Here is a 17,036-nt window from a genome sequence, read left to right on the forward strand (position 1 = left end):
GTCCTTTTTCTGTTCAACACTATAAATTATGAATGCAAAACAGTTCCAGATTTCATCTTTTACAAATTTTTCCAATGTTCATCACTTTTATTTAGATCTTTTTGTCATGTTTAGTTCTTCCACATATAGAAATGTGGTATAAAATAGAAGAAACAAAAAAGAGAAGATGATACTTTAACCTCACCGGCCTCAAAGTTATGCAGCCTTATGAGCTTAGGAGGCACTGGCTTTAAATTGGAAGAGGAGAGGATACATTAGAAGGTACAGTTATTAAGTAGTGTAAGAATCTGAAGACTCAAAATAATTTGGACTTTTTGTTTCTTTGTTTGGATTGGTGTGTTTGTTGAGACACGGTCTCGCCACATAGTCTAGACTGATCTTGAACTCACTATGTAGCCCAGGCTGGCCTAGAACTCAAGGTGACCCTTCTGCCTCAGCCTTCCGAATGCTGGGATGATAGGCTTGCACCACCACGACCAGCAACAAAGTCGCCAGGAGAAAGCTCTGTGCAGCACTACGGAGAACTCCTGTCCTGGACAGCAGTGTCACTAAGTGACATCCAGGCTCTCCCTGGGTGAGAGGACACGGATGGTGACCGAAGACACAGCGTACAGCCCAGGAACACGGGAAACCCCCACTGTCCAGGAGTGGGCAGAGCTGAGGCCGGTGCACAAACAGTACCTTCTCCTCCCTCTACTGCCTCCATTTCCAAATGGGGAAACCAAGGCCGCCAGCGGAAACAAGTCTGCCTCAGGTTGCATGGCGGCCAGGGGATGCCAAAGGCCCTGCTTTCCTGCTGGGTCTCAAAGGGCCCAATACAAAAGCGAAAAAGAACCAGATTTCCAGAGCAGTCGCCCCTCTCCATTCTTCAGACCTCAAGGAGATTCGCCGGCCTCACCTCTTCGCTTACTCAGCCTCAGCCCAGCCCCGCGGTTCCAGGTCACGACTAAGCCAGGCCCGCAGCAATCCACTAGGCTTCCTCCCACAGGCCCCACCCATCTCCAACTCCTCGTGCCCGGATAGGCTGAGCCCGCCCGGCTCCACCCATCTCCAGCTCCTCACGCCCAGATAGGGCCTCCGGGTTCCGTCCATCCCCTTGGTCCAATCCACGCATGTCCGTTGACGTGTCCCTAGAGGTGTAGGGATGCCTGTCACGCCCGGGTCTTGCACGCTCGCCCCGCCACACCAGGTTCCTGGTTCGTGGGTCCCAACTCGTCCCACGTCCTGAAGGGTCCGGCGCAGGTGGCTCCACCAGACGGCCTGGCTCCCTCGATCACCCGCAGGCCCGCCCGGCGCCGGTCCCCTCTCCAGCCGCGTGCTGCAGCGAGGGGCTGGGCGGCTAACTTCTCCTTGCGATGTAGGGCCTGGACGAGAGGAAGGGGATCCGAAACCCAGGATCTTCCTCAGTCCCAGCGGGCCCGCTAGATGACCGGAAATCGCAGGCGCCTCGGGGCTGACTTTCCGCTCGCAAGCCGCTGAGGGGCGGTGCGGATGCGCAGGCGCAAAGGGAGCCGTGCGGCCTGGGAAAACTAGGGCGACTTAGGGCGCGATCCCGAGCATCTGGACTGGCGCGGTTCCCCACACCCGATCGAGCAATCCCGACCACACCAGCCCACCCGGCCTCGGGGCCCTATGCCGTTTTTTCTGTTAAGACCTCTGCACCCAGGTCTGGCCTTCCTCTGCAGAGCACTTCTGCCGGAGGGGTTGCCGAGCGCCCGGGGACGTAAGGGTAGCGGCGGCGTCGCAAGGCTGCTCCACGGTGCACCCAGCGGGTGGAGGGCGGAGAAGCCGGCAGAGTTGCGCACCAGGCAGGACAGGCCGGGACAGAGCCGTCCCGTCCCCGAGGCCACAGCCGCAGGCACCCCCAGCAGGCCCGACCTGTGCTTCTGCTGACTGGGCCTTGAGGAGGGAGCCCTGCCCGTGCAGTACTCCCAGGGGCCCTGGACGCAGTCACGCTGCCAGTCGTGATCAGCTGGGACTTTGTTCACGCTGCAGACTCGTGCTCAACTCAAGATCACTTTTCATGGATGGCTGTGTACAGACCACAGCATATTGTAAGATTATGATAAGCAGGGTTTATGCAGTCACCTGGAATGGGGGAGCTTTGGCTGGCTATCAATGACTGGTTTTCTTGGGAAGCCTCATCTGACACAAAGGATACAGAGTTGTTCCAAGCTGGCAACTGCCAACCTCCCCAGGAATATTTACAGAGCTTTGCCCCACGGCTTCGCACCTAGCAGCTGTCAGCTTTGCACGAGGTCTCCTAGCAGGGTGGGAAGGGAGATGGGGCACCCCCTTTACCTTATGAGTCACACTAACATGAGATGCAGAGGTCAAATGGCTGGCAAACCTGGAGGCCCTGTCCACCGACCTCATCCCTGATGCACCCCAAATCCCTTGCAGCATCCAGCATCAAAAAGGATCTGAGTGTTGTGTTCCTCAGGACCACATCCCAATCTCCAGAGATGGGTTGTTGCCTGAGTCCTGTGCCCTCCCAGGCCCTGGACTGACTTCCCTGCCGCCAGCCAGACACCACCCCAAGCAGCAGTACTCGTGCTGTGTTCTGTGTTCTGTGCTTGGCACTGTGTACAGCTGAGGAACACAGCAAGGCAGGAACCAGTGCCAGATCCCCAAAAGAGCAAAAGCTTCCTTGCAGAGTCTGCCACATGTGTGCAGGGCATAGGCAGGGCCCTCATGTCACTAATCAAGACACAACCCTCTGCACTGCCCAACCCAAGGGCCAACAGACGGGCCACCTCTGTGTCCACTCAGCCCTGCTCAGTGCTGCCCCAGACATACCACCCCCAAGCCACCACAGGCCTGATCCGCCCTGTGCCTGCGGATACCATAGTGGCACAGCTCAGGAGAAGGGATGCAGCACACGGGCAGCAAGTCAGCCGAGCCCATGTGGGAAGCCCTCTTTGGGGAGCTGGGGTACCTCATCCATCGTAGTGCTTTTCACTCATCAGTGGCCAAGATGACTTTCGATTCAGTCTTTGTGATTTGTTTCTATCCTAGCCACATACTTAACGGGAGGCAGGGGGTTACAATAAAGACACTCGAGAGTAGTTTTCAGTTCCAATAAATACTTCATAAGCAATGCTGTCACTTGAAAGCAATATAAATACTTCAAGGAAACCTGAAACTCAACAAGAAACCCCTTGCAGTCTTGTGGCCCGCCACATGTCCGAGCCCTGGAGCCTGCGCCTACCCACACCAGGCACACAGGTCCTATGCACCCTGCAGGTCACCCATGTCACCTGCCCAGCCTGCTGCCTGACAGGCGGAATTTGGACTTGTGACCCCTGACCTCGTGAGAAGAGGGGGTGATACCTGCATCTCAGTAGGGTGATCAGGAAGGGGCACAGCTAAGGTGGCACAGAGAGCTGGTGACAAACAGCAGCCCACAGGCAGATGCTGCCCAGCACTGCCCCTCAAGCACTGCTCACCCAGGAAGGGGTATAAGCTCCAGAATCATGATACAGGGAGCAGCTGCAGGGAGTGAGGACCAGGAGAATGGCACAGAAACTGTGGGGTGTAGAAAGTTACTGAGGCGCCCGTGCAGGGGTGCACAGGACTGCACAAGTGGGAGATATGAGTGTGCAGGGAGTGGTCACAGGAGTGCATGGGTGGGAAAGACCTCACCATGGGGAGGGGCGTGCGTGTGAGCTGGCTCGCCTGACCCCAAGCTGGGGAAGACAGAGGCCAATGCATCCCTGGTGACCCTGGAGCAGGCAAAGGGCAGCAGATCCCGCAGCTGGTACCACACACACTGTCAAGGCCATGGCAATGCGGGCAGGGACCCTGGGCTCAGCGCAGTCCGGAGCCCTTTGCCCTTCAGCCAGAGGGCAGAGACACATGGCCAGGGTAACCGGGGAGGGATGGGGCCACTACTCTGCCCGGGCCTCAGGCATCACTAGGCCCCACGCCCTGGGTTTGGGTCAGTGGTCCCAAGTCCAGGGATTTGGCCCCCAGGGCGTGGACACCACTCAGCAGCACACCTGTTCCCCCAGCTCCCTGCAAATTCATGGACCGAGCCCTGCAAGGCTAGGATCTGAACAGATAGCTTATCCAGGGTCACCAGTCAGCCCAGAGTACGTGGGGAGTTTTCTAACATTAAAGTACATGCACTGCTGGTTGTGGTGGCAAGCACCTATAAGCCCTACTATTCAGAAGGATGAGGCAGAAGAACTGCAGGTAGGGAGGCCAACCTGGGCTGCTCATCAAGACTGTGTCAAGTAAAATAATAGGAGTCCCCTAGGCTGGGCTGCCAGTATCACCTGGAAACGCAACGAAAATACAAACATGTGACAGGCCAGGGCTCCGGGGGCGAGCACTTTCTGTCCTGGCCCTGGAGCCGATGCTGCCCCTCATTGCAGGGCGGGCGCAGAACACTGGCCATGCTGCAGGTTGGTGGGCAGGGGCTAGAAGACCAGCTTGCAGGCCGGGAAGGCGTCGTCCTCCGTGAACACCATGCTGCCGCTGCCCAGCACACGGATGCCCAGAGCCTGGTGCTGCGCATGCGTCTCTTCATACCACCTGCGCATGGCCACCGAGTCGAAGGTGGGAATCAAGGTCACCTGCAGGCAGGTGGGACAGCATGGGTCATGAGCACTTCCCAGTATCCCCCCACCCAGCTGCCCAGTGCTCACCCCTTCTCCAGACGGAGGCAGCCCCACCCTCCCAGCTGTTTCTATATCTAGGACCCTGTGGCCAGTTTACACCTTCGTGGAAGCCACACAGCCCGTTCCATCCTGGCTGGATTTTGCCACGCAGGCACAGCCCTGGGCCACAGTCCAGGTGGGAGTAGCCCCCACATCCCACACTCCAGGTTCCCGAAGGTCCACCCATGAAGCAGCTGGGGCGGAGCCCATGACCCGGTACCCCTCAAGGCAAGCACCTGCAGGTCGCAGTCCCACTGCCGCTTGGCATCCAGCAGTGCATCCAGCACAGTCCGAAGTCCCTGCTCTCGGTGCTGGTCCTGGCCACTGATGACATAGCAGAGTGCACGCACGCGCAGGAAGAACTCGGTGCCCAGCGGGCCTGCACTGCCCCCGGGCAGGTAGGCCAGGTCCAAGTACACCGGGGGCCCTGGTGGACAGGCAGCGGTCGAGGGCCGGCTGCCAACTGGGCCTGCGAGCAGGATGGGAGGGTCACTGGCCGGAACTTGAGACCCTCCTGCCTTGGCCTCCCAGAGTGCTAGGCTTTTGGGTGTTTGCCACCCCACCCACCCACTTCCATCTCTTCTCCCTCTAAAATGCCCCTGGGCACCCCCACCCCACTGTGTGCCAGAAGCCATCGCAGGCCCAAGAGGGGATACCTGGTCCACGGGAGGAGGGCCCATGGAGACCCTGTTGGAGGCGCAGCCATGGCCAACACTTAGGCTGTCACCTGCTGCCCATCATTCTCCTAGCACCATACCCCAACACAGAGTCACCCCTGGGGCGCATGGTGTGGCACCCTATAGTCCCTGCTGGAGATGACCTGGATGGGCCAGTGCACAGGGAGCAGGGTGGCCCTCGGCTGCTGTGGACAGCAGCCCTGGTGAGAAAGGCCCTGCCAGAGGTGGTACAGTATCTGCGAGACCCCGCACAAGCAGTGCCCAGGGACACCTGCGACACAGCTGAGCGCCCCCAAAGGCCACATGCAGAAGCTACTGTGCCAGATGGTGACTCAGCCCCAAATAGGAAGGGTATTCTGCCCACGGTGACCCTGCCTTTCATGGGCACTGGGACTGCACTGCCCCCATCTCCCTGGATTCCTGGCAGAGACAGAAGGCAGGGTGGCAGGCTGGGGACAGGAGTGACGGGCAAGGACCTAACAGTGTACTTTCATTTACACCACTGCGGTTCTGGAGGAGGATGTTGATGCCAGCCTGTGGACACTATCCATCGCACATTTAAACACAGCTGCCAGAGCCAGGCGTGGTCATGCATGTCTGTGATCCCAGAACTGGGAGGCTGAGGCAGAAAGATGGCTGCAGGTTTTAGGTTAGCCTGGGCTACACAGCAAGTTCAAAGCCAGCCTGCACTACATAGCACAGATAGACCTTGTTTCAAAAACCGTAACAAAATAAAACAAGCCCTCATCAGGTGTGCTGAGCACAACTCAGGTCCAGCACTCTGAGAGGCAAAGCAGGAGACTGCAAGTTTAAGCCCGGCCCTGTCTCACAGGAAAAACTAAAAAGGGCTTGGATGCAGCTAGATGTAAAGACCCTGGAGTCCCTGCCTAGCACTACTTCTTAAAAAATGTTCAGACGCTCATCTTCGTGCACTCTATCAGTTTTTTAAAACAGAAAAAATCAACAGCACAGCAAACTGAAGACAGGCACCTCAGCCAGGTGAGCCAGACAGACCCCAGGGGAGCCCACGGTCTCCTCCCAGAGCTGGGGCCCATCGAGTGGCACAGTGGTCAGCGCATGCCTGGCCCTGAGGACCCTGGGCCAGACGAGGGGGCTGAGGTGCCAGGCCCGAGACCCACACACTTCTCCACATCACAAGTTCCACCAGCCTCACAGAGGGAACGGGGATCCCCTTGTTTTTCCTCCTGCCACTGACCCAGGACCCTCAAGCTGAGCTGCACCCCAGCCTCTGTTATCTCCTGCGACGAGGCCTTCCAACCTTGACCTGGTGAGACCTAAATTTGCAGTTCTCCTGTCTTAGCCTTTCCAGTGCTGGACTACAAGTATGCACCACCAGCCTTGGGATTCTGTTTTGGGGTTTTTCTGAATACTTTTGATCTAGGTTGGTTTAATCTACATTCAGGACCAAACAATATGAAAAGCTATTAAAACTGGCTTTGCCAGTGTCTTTTGACCTACTGTAGTAACAGAAAAGCCACCAGGTGCCTGCCAAGGGTCCTACCCAGGCACGCAGAAGTGGCAGGCGTTTCAACACCCAGACTTGAACTTCTCTCGAAGAGACAAACCAAGGCCCAAAGAGGGAGGTGGGGTGGCTGGGGTCCCAGGGGAAGCAGGAAGAAGCCCACACCCTCTGCAGCCCAGGTGGCCTCACCCAGCTCAGCCCCACCCTGCCCCGCACTCACCAGAAGTGCCTCGAACCAGGGTCCTGGAGCTGGCCTTGGGGACAACGTTGGGGGCCGAAGGCTTCCTGGTCAGGGGCATCCGGCCTCCCTTGTCACTGGTCTCCCTGCGTGCACTGAGCACCCGGCTGGCACGGTCCCCCCCCACTGGCCCCTTGGCTTTGACTGCAGCCGCAGGCGTGGCTTTGGGGCCACCGGGGCCAGAAGTGGACCGGGTCAGGGGCTTCCGGGGGCGACTGGAGTTCTCAGTGGGCTTGGTGGACGCAGGTGGCAGCACCTCGGGGTCCACCATGCAGAGGCCAGGTGGGTCCAGCAGTGGTGAGCGATCTTTGAGGGGTGCTGGCAGCGGGTCTCGGGGCACCCCAAAGGCCTCCGGGTCATCATCTGAGTCCCCAGCCCCAGGAGCAGTGGGCAGGGGCTCCGAGTCAGACAGTGTGGGCAGGGATTCGCTGACAGATGCAGGTAGGGTCTCCTCGGGCACTGCCCGCTCCTGTGACCCCGAGCTGCTGTCCTTAGAGCTGCCTGGGGATGCAGGCGCAGCAGGCACAACCCTGCGGTGCTCGAACTCACAGGGCGACACGAGACACAGGTCCACGTCATGTGGTGAGGCAGGGCGCCGTGCACGGGGGCCAAGCAGGGGGAGGCTCAGCCCAGTGTCACTCGAGGGGGCCAGGGGCAGGCCCTGCTCCAGTGATGCTGACAGTGACTCATCCACCTCAGTGGAGTGCGGGGAGCCCACCTCAGCAGGCAGTGAGGGTGTGGTGGCGGTGGGCGTGGTGGCGGCCGGTGAGGCATCCCGAACTGGGCTCAGTGACCGGGGCCACTCAGAGGGCGAGAGTGCAGAGGGCCGAGCTGCAGCAGGGGCGCCCTGCGGCTCCAGGCTTTGCTCTGGAGCATCCAAGCTGGGTCCCGGCTCCAGGCTGATCCCTGGATTCGAGCTAGCCACGATCGAGGGGGCACTGTGGGGCCCATTCTGCACTGGCTGCGCAGCAAGGGCCTTGGGAGCCACCTGGGCACCCACCTTCTTGCTATGCAGGGCAGCAGGGGTGGTCCGGCGCACATCCCGGGGTTGAGTTCGGGACAAGGTGGGCTTGGGGTCCTTCTTCGCCTCCCGGGGAACCTTGGTGTCCCTCTCCGCAGTCCTGCGCGGGGGCTCTTTCCGCACTGCCGTGGGGCGTTCATAACCTGGCCTGGCCTTGCCAGTGGCCCCCGCCTCCCGCTTGGCACTGTCCCTCGAGGCCACACTGTCTCTGCTGCCCGTGCGCCGTGGGGCCTGCAGGTCCTGTGGCGTCACCACAGGGTCCTGCAGGAAGCCCAGGTGCTGCAAGCGGCCCAGGCCCTCCAGCAGGCGCGCAGGTGGTGTACGGCCAGGGAAGAGCACACGCACCACCTTCTCAGCAGGGTCAGCAGGCAGCCATACAAGCAGTGCGCAGGCTGAGGTGGCCTCAGCGTCGGCAGCAGGCGGGTACAGCACATGCAGGTCCAGGCGGCCAACGCCCAGCTTCTCCAGCAGCACGGTGGGCGTGGCAGGCAAGCTGCGGCACAGGGGCAGGGGCGCAATGCCCAGCTGTGCCAGGAGCCCACGTGTCACCTCAGCCTCATCCTCACCGCCCAGCAGGCGAGACAGGGGCTCTGGGGCGTGGAGAAACACCACGCCCAGGCCGGGCGATGCCAGGCGCCGTGGCCCCTCTTCCCAGGAGGCCGAGACCGCAGCCTCCTGCCGCTCGGCCACCTTGCGCCGCAGCAGGCTGTTGATGCCTGGGAGGCTGTCAGCACCTGCATGCGTCACAAGCACAGCATCCACACGGTCCACGTGGCGCACCAACTTCCAAAAGGTGGCCTTGGGATTGGAGCCTCCGTTCACCAGCACTGTGAAGTCACTGACAGCAAAAAAGGCAGCATCCCCTAGGCCACCAGGAAAGATGTAGCAGCAGGGTGGGTCGAGCTTGAGGAAGTCACCGGAAGATGGCGGCTCCAGCAGGTCAAAGGGGCACGGAGGCTCCAGGGACCCAGCCAAGTAGTCTAAGAGCTCCTGCAGCCCAGTAGAGGCCGGCAGCCGCACTGCAGGGTTGAGCCTCAGCCGATGTCCAAGCAGGCCCGGCTTGGGGGTGCCCAGCTGCGTCCAGGCCCCGAAAGGTGGGCAGCCAAGCGTGAGCGTGGGCGGCTCAGCCAGAGCCGGAGTGCGGTCCAGCAGGTCCCGGATCTGTGGTGAGGCATGGGAAAGGGCCACTGCAGAAGGCCAACCCCAAAGGAAGCCAAAGCCATGCCATGCCTCCCCGGGGACAGTGTGGCCTCCTAACGCCCAAGGCCTCTCCTCCCCTGGGCCTTGGCACTGCTGTTCTGCCCAAGCACACACTCCAGAACCCTGACTCAGTCCTGCTATGCTCATCCATGTGCCCCACCCAGGCCAAGTGAAAGGTAGAAGCTACTTCTGGCCTCAGGGACATCTGCAGAGAAGCAGGCCTGCAGCACTGGGGCTGAGCCCAGGCCTTCCCCTCACCTGCTCCCGAGCCCTTGTCCTTTCCCCTGTGAAGAACACTCTCTATCTCACTAAGTGGAGCTTAAATTGATGATCCTCCTGTCTCAGTCTCCCAGAGAGCCAGCAAACCAGCTGCACTGTGCCCTCTCCTGGAAGGTGGCACCAGTCCCTGATACCACCACATTACTGAGGAAAGGTACCTGCCCTGCAGCCTCAGGGCAGGAGCTAGGACTGGGGTGGGGAAAGCTCACCTCCCTGTCCTCCAGGACCTGCAGGAAGTGGTGGGACGAGAAGCCCCCAGTCTGGAGCAGCAGCTCTCCAGTCTCCTCCAGGCAGGGCCCAGCCAGCACCAGCAGCTTTCGAGGGGCAGGAACCAGCAGAAGGTTCCGGAGCTGGGGGACAGTGGGAAACATCTATGCCATGCAGCCAGCACTGGACATTCCTGGGCCCCAGCCACAGCCAGGCCAGAGGGAGCTGAGGCACTGGGCCCCCTGTTCAGTCTGCATCCTGGCCCGAGGTCCTCCTTGCCCCTTCCGGTGCCCTCCAGCCCTCGTCCCTGCTGCCTGGTCCTGACTAAAGGTCTCTGCCTGGCTCTGCTCCTCCTCTGGCCTAAGCACCCCTCCAGACAGTGAAAGAGCTCAGCATACTAGGGGTATCCCGGTGTGCCCCAGGGCTCTGTATTCCTCCTCCTCCTCCTCCCCACAACCATGTAAAACTACCTCAAGCACCAGGAGAGACAGCTCAAGCTCCCCAGGGAAACCCAGGACCCAAGCGGCACTGGGATCCTGCCCTCCCCTTCAGACCTCCCAGTCCCCTCACCTGGGTGCTGAGCTCCCCAAAAACACAGCCCCCCCCCCTCCCACCAACGGCAGGGACAAAGCTACAGTGGGAGCCATGGGGATGGGGTGCTGGTGCTAGGTGTAAGGAGAAGATTCCAAGCAGCAGAGGCCAGGCACAGGAGCAACCAGGGGGACATAGACAGCACAGCCCCTCAGCCCCTCCCACCTACCTCATCACACAGGGACTTGTCCGACGGGTTCAGAAGGACCAATGTCTCCAGGGCATCTCCGCGGTGGTGCAGGCTCCGTTGGCCTGCAGGGCAGTTGGCCAGTCAGGGCCGTTGGCCAGTCAGGACCATGCTGGCCACAGGCCACTCCTGCTTCTCTGCATGACCTCAGGAAGCACAAGGCCTGAGGGACCCTTCCCCAGGGGCCATCTGGGCAGAGCTGACGGTCAGGATGAGCACAGGACAGGAACAAATAGCCTGGCAGCTACCCCTGAAACCAGCAGCACCAGGGTGCACCACGCCCCCCAGCCGGGCTGATTTGCACATGGAACCCTGAGGGACAGAAGCCCAGTCTCAGGGACCAGGGAGACCCAGCCTGGGGAAGGACAAAGCCAGCAAAGTCAGGAACCAGCAGGGATGAGGTGCCTGAGGGGCAAGGAGGGGCTGGAGCTGTTCCTGGGATCAGTTCCTCAGCTCAAACACCAGTGCTCAGACCCAGTACCAGCTCCACACCTGGACACCCTGTCCTTCACAACTGGTCAGCCTCCTCATGCTTGCTATCGAGACACTGCCACAGAACGGGGGAGACCAAGGCCGAGAGAGGGGAAGTGGCCACCAAGGTCCCACGGGGCAGACAGGATTTCCAGCCCCCTCTTTGCCCCACAAGCAGTCAGGAAGCCACCAGGGCCCGCTGGGAGGAGACGCAGATGGACACTTCCTTCCCCTCTAGCAGCATTTGGGAGGTGGCCCAACAGACCAGCCAGGGTGGGATGCAAGTGATCCCCAAGCCTGCCCAGTGCTGTTCCCCTAGGATCACTACCCACCCCTACCCCGTATGCCCTCCTGCTTTGCCCTCAGCTCCCCATCTGCGGATACCCACTGTGTGCAAGCCTTGTGTAACGTCACAGCTGACCTGCCTGCACCCCTGGGACCTGCTCAAGGCCTGTCCCTTCCTCCTGATACCCCACCATCACGGCCAGGCCCCTCTCTCGGCCCGGGTGACCCAGCCCCGCAGCCTCATCCCAAAACCCCTTTCTAGTGGGGTCTCCTGATCCCAGCCGACAACACCCCAGATCCCCTGTCTGTCACGCGGGAGGAAGACACAGGTTCCGGACTGTGAGCTGCCGAGGGCGGCCACTCAAGCTGGGCGGGGCTGCGCTTCAGTTCCTGTTTCCCGCACTCCCGCCCCGCGCCTTCACATAGCCGTCAACCGGTCCCCAAACAAAAGCCCAGAAGCTGCTTGGGCACACGGACGCCCGGCCACACCTTTGACAATGCTGGAGAAGGTGGCCGAGTGCTGGGACACGAAAGTCTTGAGTTCCTGATCCAGGCTGCAGACGCCAGGATCCACATCCCAGGAGCGGATGCCTGGATGGGGAGGACGCAGAGGAGGAGTTTGGAGAGGGCCCCAGCATCCCGGGCCCTGCCCTCCCTTCTCCTCCATGCACCTTGATGCCCAAGCCTGGCCCAGGGGCCCCGGACACTCGACACAATTTACAAACTGACAATCCGGTCAGAAGCCCAGACCCTGGCGACCAGCTCCTCTCCACCCGCCCCTCCTCTGGTGGCCAAGCCTGGACTCCCGTCCCACCCCGTTCCCAGCCCGTGCACCTTTCCCTGACCCGACACCTCTCCAGCCCGCGCGCCTAGGGTTCCAGCGAGGGCGCCGGGCCGGCACGCGGCAAACCCGGGCGGGCGGGGGCGGCGCCGGGGGTCCCGCCCCGGCGCGGCAGGTGCACGCGTGACTCACGCGCCCGGCCCAGGGCCGCCCACGCCCAATTAACCGCGATGGAAAGCGGGCCCCGGGGCACTGGGAGGACAGGAGCGGGGCCGCAGAGCGCCCATTCCGCCCCCACCCCCGTCCGCGCCAGGGTGCCCGCGGTGGGGCGGCCCGGCCCTGATGCCGCTTCTCCGCGGCCTCACATGCCGCCCGACCCCCGTGCCCGCGCCGGCGCCCCGCAGCCCGCGCCCCAAGCCGCGCGCCCCGAACCCTGACCTCGCTCGAGCTCCTCCAGCACCAGGCCCAGCGGCCCCGCGCCGCCGCACTCGCCACCCACCACCAGCAGCAGCGCACCCGCAGCCGCCATCTTCGCGCTGCCGCCGGCCCCGCCCCTCGAAGGCCCGCCCCGGAAGTGCGGGCCCCGCCCGGAAGCGTCCCCTCCCCTATGGTGGGCGGGGTCTGGGAGTGGAGGGGTGGTCCTGTGGGGGGGGCCTTGCGGGTGACGTCGGTTCATGCATCCTTCATTCATCCATTCTTCTGTCCCTTGGCCCACAAGCTCTGACCGCTCCCCTGCCACCCTTGGGATCAGCATTAACGCATTCGAACACCAGTAGGCCCAGGCAGAGCCAGGGGCTGACGGCAACTCCCAAACCCAAGCCCCAGCCGGAAAAAAAGAAATGGACCTCGTAGACAGGGCCCCTAGGGATGTGTAGGAGTTCACCAGGTGTGGGTGACAGGGCGAAAGCAAGGGGAGGTGAAAGTTGCTGCCGTGCAGAGGGTGCGTAGGCACAGGCTGCGCATTACTGTGCAGCTACTGTGCCCGGTGTAGACATTGCAGAGACCCAGAGAGGAACCTGAGGCACTGATCCAGCGGACATGGGGCAGATCTGAACCCAGGTCACTTTCCCCTTCCCTGTTTGGGTGGTCCGTGACCATGGCGACGTGCGTTTGGTTACAGTTCGACCAAGTCAAGAGGGCAGCAGCTGTCCAAGGCCCTCCAGCAGTCTTAAGGTGTGGAGGGGGAGAGACTCACATTCGGATTCAGCAGGACGGCCCAGAGTGGGTGGGAGGTGTGGGAAAGTTTGTCTGCAAAAGATAGGAATCTCAGTTTGGGTTTAGATTTGGCTTGCTTTGCTATTTTTGAGACAGGGTCTCGCTATACAGCCCAGGCTAGCCTCGAACCTACAGCGACCCTCCTGCCTCAGCCTCCTGGGGGCTGGGATTACAGGTGAGCACCACCCACTGAAAGCCCCTAACTGCGCTGACCCATGTAGCCCCCTTGGCCCTCTGGCCTCACTTCCCCTGCACCCCTGCCTGGCAGATCTTCCTACCTTCCCCCGCCCGTGGGTGCTGCCAGTAGGGGCAGGGTAGGGGACTGGATCCGTGCTGGGTCAGTTGACGTGTCACTAGCTCCGCACCCCCTCCTCCCCTCCTCCCCCAGATTCACTCACTCACTGCGTCCTCCTGACCTCAGCAGCTTCTGCCTGACCTCCCTGCCCCGCCACCACGGTGACTTCGCTGGGGCGCGTTCTTTCTTGCCTCTTTTTTTGGAGGGGTGGGGGGTGAAACAGGATCTCATTAGGTGGCAGCCCTCCTGCCTCGGCCTTCAAGTGTTGGAAAATTACTAGCAGATGCCACCAAGCGGGCACCATAGCTTTTAAAGACTGCGGGGAGCCCAGTGTCGGCCGCTCCTGAGGATTGTTGAGCTTGTCTGTGGCTCCAGCTCAGTTCCCAGTCTGTGGGCGGTAGGGCTCAGGACAGCAGCACAGACCGCCACTGGCCAACCCACACACCCCCAGCAGAGCCTTCCGCTTTCTCCCTGTGTGCTCCTCATGGTCCTCTGGGTTTTGCTTTTGTGGCTCAGAATACCCCAGGCCTCCAGGACCAAACCTGGCTCGCCACGTCCATGGCAATGGGTACACACATCTGTGTCAGTGTTTGCACACCTGTGTGTGTGTGTGTGTGTGTGTGTCTCAGCCTTAAAGTGTGGACGGTCCCCCAGGCTGCACCAGGGGGATCAGGTCCTCGTCACCCTCAGGTATTAATTTCATCCTTACAACTATCTAGGGCCTGGACTCCAAGTAAACTCTTCTTTGTTTTTTGGTTTCAGGGGTGGTTGTTTGAGAAATGATCACTCTGTAGCCCAGGCTGGCCTTGAACTCATTATGTAGCCGAGGCTGGCCTTAAACTCACAGAGACCCTCTTGCATCAGCCTCCTGAGCCGGGATTACAATTGTGGATCACTGCACCTGGATGGGGAGGGCGCAGAGGAGGAGCTTGGAGAGGGCCCCAGCACCCCGGGCCCTGCCCTCCCTTCTCCTCCACGCACCTTGATGCCCAAGCCTGGCCCAGGGGCCCCGGACACTCGACACAATTTGGGTGAACTCATTTCACACATGGGAAAGTGAGGTACCCAGAGGTCACAGGCAGTCAGTGACCAGCACACTGCGTGGTGTGGATGTGGGGCAAGTGACTGCAAGGCATGTGACAACGTTTATCCCTTACTTCCTTTGTTCATTCATCAACAAACACTCCTCCAAACTTCCCTGGGCTGGACATGCTGGAGCCCTAATTGGTGTCAGTTCTGGTCCTCAAGGAACTATCAGACTGAAAGAGGACAAACTGGACACACATATCTGGGTTCTGGAACTTTTGAAGCCTTACTTATGTCTGGGAGACAAAGACGGTGTTCTGGTAAAAGGGACATTATAGCTGGGCTTTTGAAGATGCATAGGAGTTCACCTACATTAATTTAATAAACACTCCCTTAGACTCTGTGCTAACCCCATCTCAGCCTGATCTGAAGATTCCTTGGGCTTAGGGCAGTAGGGCCAGATTTAGGTTCCCCTAAGGGCCCCCCAGGGGCTGATAGAAGGGGGACAGATAGACCTGGATCCCAAACAGTGAGGGCTCTGGAGGGCCTTCACTGGGATATATGGATGGGGCCTAAGCATGAGAACATGGCCTGGGAGCCGGCCTTGAGGACTGAGTGGGTGGGGGCATGCCATAATGGGTAGAGCCTGATGCCATATGAGTGGGGCCAGGTGTGGGTGGGGCCCAGTGCATGTAGGTGTGGATATGGAGAGGGGGCTGGGCCCAGTGGACTGTGTGGTGGGGAAGTGGCCCTTGGGTGGGGCAGTTGCCAAATGGGCGGGGCCGTTGGGGGTGGGAGGGGGGGCCATGGTCCGATGCCCCTCGGAGCAGAACTGGGTGGCACCAAATGTTTCTGCTCCGAAAGGCAAAGCTCAGCTGAACTCCCCCCCACACACACACTGGTTCTGCTCAGACACCCAAGCTGCCCTCAGTTCCCACCTTGGAACACTCACCAGGAACAGGTGTAGCGTCTCACCGTGGCCTGCAGCATGAGGGTGCAGAGAACCTGGATCTGAGGTCTGGGATCCTGGGGAGTAGGCTCCAGACCAGAGGTGAAGGAGGCTGGTGCCTGCAGGAGGGATGGACGCATGGGCCACATCCCGCAGCGGCTCTGGGCTGTGGGGGCAACGGCAGGGCCCGGAAAGCGCCTCGCAAGCAGACAGTCAGAGCCCCAGGTGTGACGCCCGCCATCCCCCCTGCTGGGGAGGCCAAGGCAGGAGGATCCCGAGTTCCAGGCCAGCCTGGGCAGCCTTCAAATGTAACAGCAGAATATGATAGTATCAAGTTTGAAGACATAGGCAACTACTTTGAAGACAATAAGATTCACTAAGATGCCCATTCTGGTTTGACTATTGTCTTCTTTGGAAGTCCTGTAATGTTTACAATGCCTAAGTTTTATTGGTCTTGTTCTCTACTGTTTTGTCCAACTTTATAATATCTAATGAGATAGACAATTCTTTTTAAGGAAACAAGGGACAACTTTGATAACCATTGTTGATAACCTTGTACTCTGTTCTACATCATGTGCTATGTCTATCCTTGGTTTTGACTGACAGCTTTGTTTTGCCATATTTGACTGTATTCTCTCTCCCCCCAAAAAAAGTAATAAGCACTAAGGAGTAATAAAATCCAAGATGTGTAAATTTTGTTGTAAAAAAGAGAGGGAAAAAAAAAAAAGAAAAAGAGCTCTAACGGATATAACAGCAAGTGTGTTTAGGGGTGTTAAATAGCTGACTATATCAATGTTTTTGGATCATTGAACACAGCTGTTTGCAGTCTCCCTGTTTGAATGTCCACCTTGTATTCTTTGATACTGTGATTTGAGCAACTATTTTCAAGATGATAATATGTAATCTACTAACAGGTGATTTCTTACTGTTATGTTTTTTTTTTGTTTTGTTTTTTTTTTTTTTTTTTGTAGTTCTGTATTATGTGTACCCTTACACCGCTTTGTTTTGTTTTGTGTTTTTCTCTTTTTCCTCTTAAATTAAAAAAAAAAAAAAATGTAACAGCAGAAAGGGCTGGGGCTACAGTTCCCCGCAGAGCTTTGGCTTCAGCCCCAGTCCCTGAAAGCACAGGCTCGATGTGAGCCCGGGAACCCTCGCGGAGACTCGCAAGAGCTGCCTCACTGCCCATCCCGTGCTACAGGTAGTGAAACCGAGACCCCGCAGGTGACCATGTGCCCAGAACAGCTCTTGGCTCCTGATACAGCCTGGGCGCTACCGCCAGCTTCGATATTAGGGGCTGGGCTCCCGGGCTCAAAAGGGAAAGAGGAGTGTAGGAGAGGCCCGGATCAAAACACAGCAATAGCCGGTGCGGTGGCACACACCTCCGATCCCAGCGCTCAGCCAGGAGGATGGCCGAGAGTGCCAGGCCAGCCTGGGCTACACAGTGTGTTCCCATCTCAAAAAAAACAG

At 59.5% G+C, this 17,036-nt stretch overlaps 1 protein-coding gene across 1 annotated transcript; it reads right to left on the reverse strand.

The window, feature by feature from the left end:
* Positions 1 to 3,069: 3,069 nt before the first annotated feature.
* On the reverse strand, positions 3,070 to 12,670 carry Map1s (microtubule associated protein 1S). Its single transcript, XM_003464198.5, has 7 exons — positions 12,523 to 12,670; positions 11,793 to 11,894; positions 10,530 to 10,612; positions 9,772 to 9,912; positions 7,045 to 9,244; positions 4,901 to 5,133; positions 3,070 to 4,580 (listed from the first exon to the last, which is right to left on the reverse strand). Exons 1-7 carry the CDS (start codon positions 12,611 to 12,613, stop codon positions 4,425 to 4,427), a joined length of 3,006 nt encoding a protein of 1,001 aa, XP_003464246.2. The 5' UTR covers positions 12,614 to 12,670; the 3' UTR covers positions 3,070 to 4,424.
* Positions 12,671 to 17,036: the final 4,366 nt, after the last annotated feature.

This window comes from Cavia porcellus, unplaced genomic scaffold (assembly GCF_034190915.1).
Source record: "Cavia porcellus strain 051 isolate PalLab524CR breed Dunkin Hartley unplaced genomic scaffold, mCavPor4.1 scaffold_17, whole genome shotgun sequence".
NCBI lineage: Eukaryota > Metazoa > Chordata > Mammalia > Rodentia > Caviidae > Cavia > Cavia porcellus.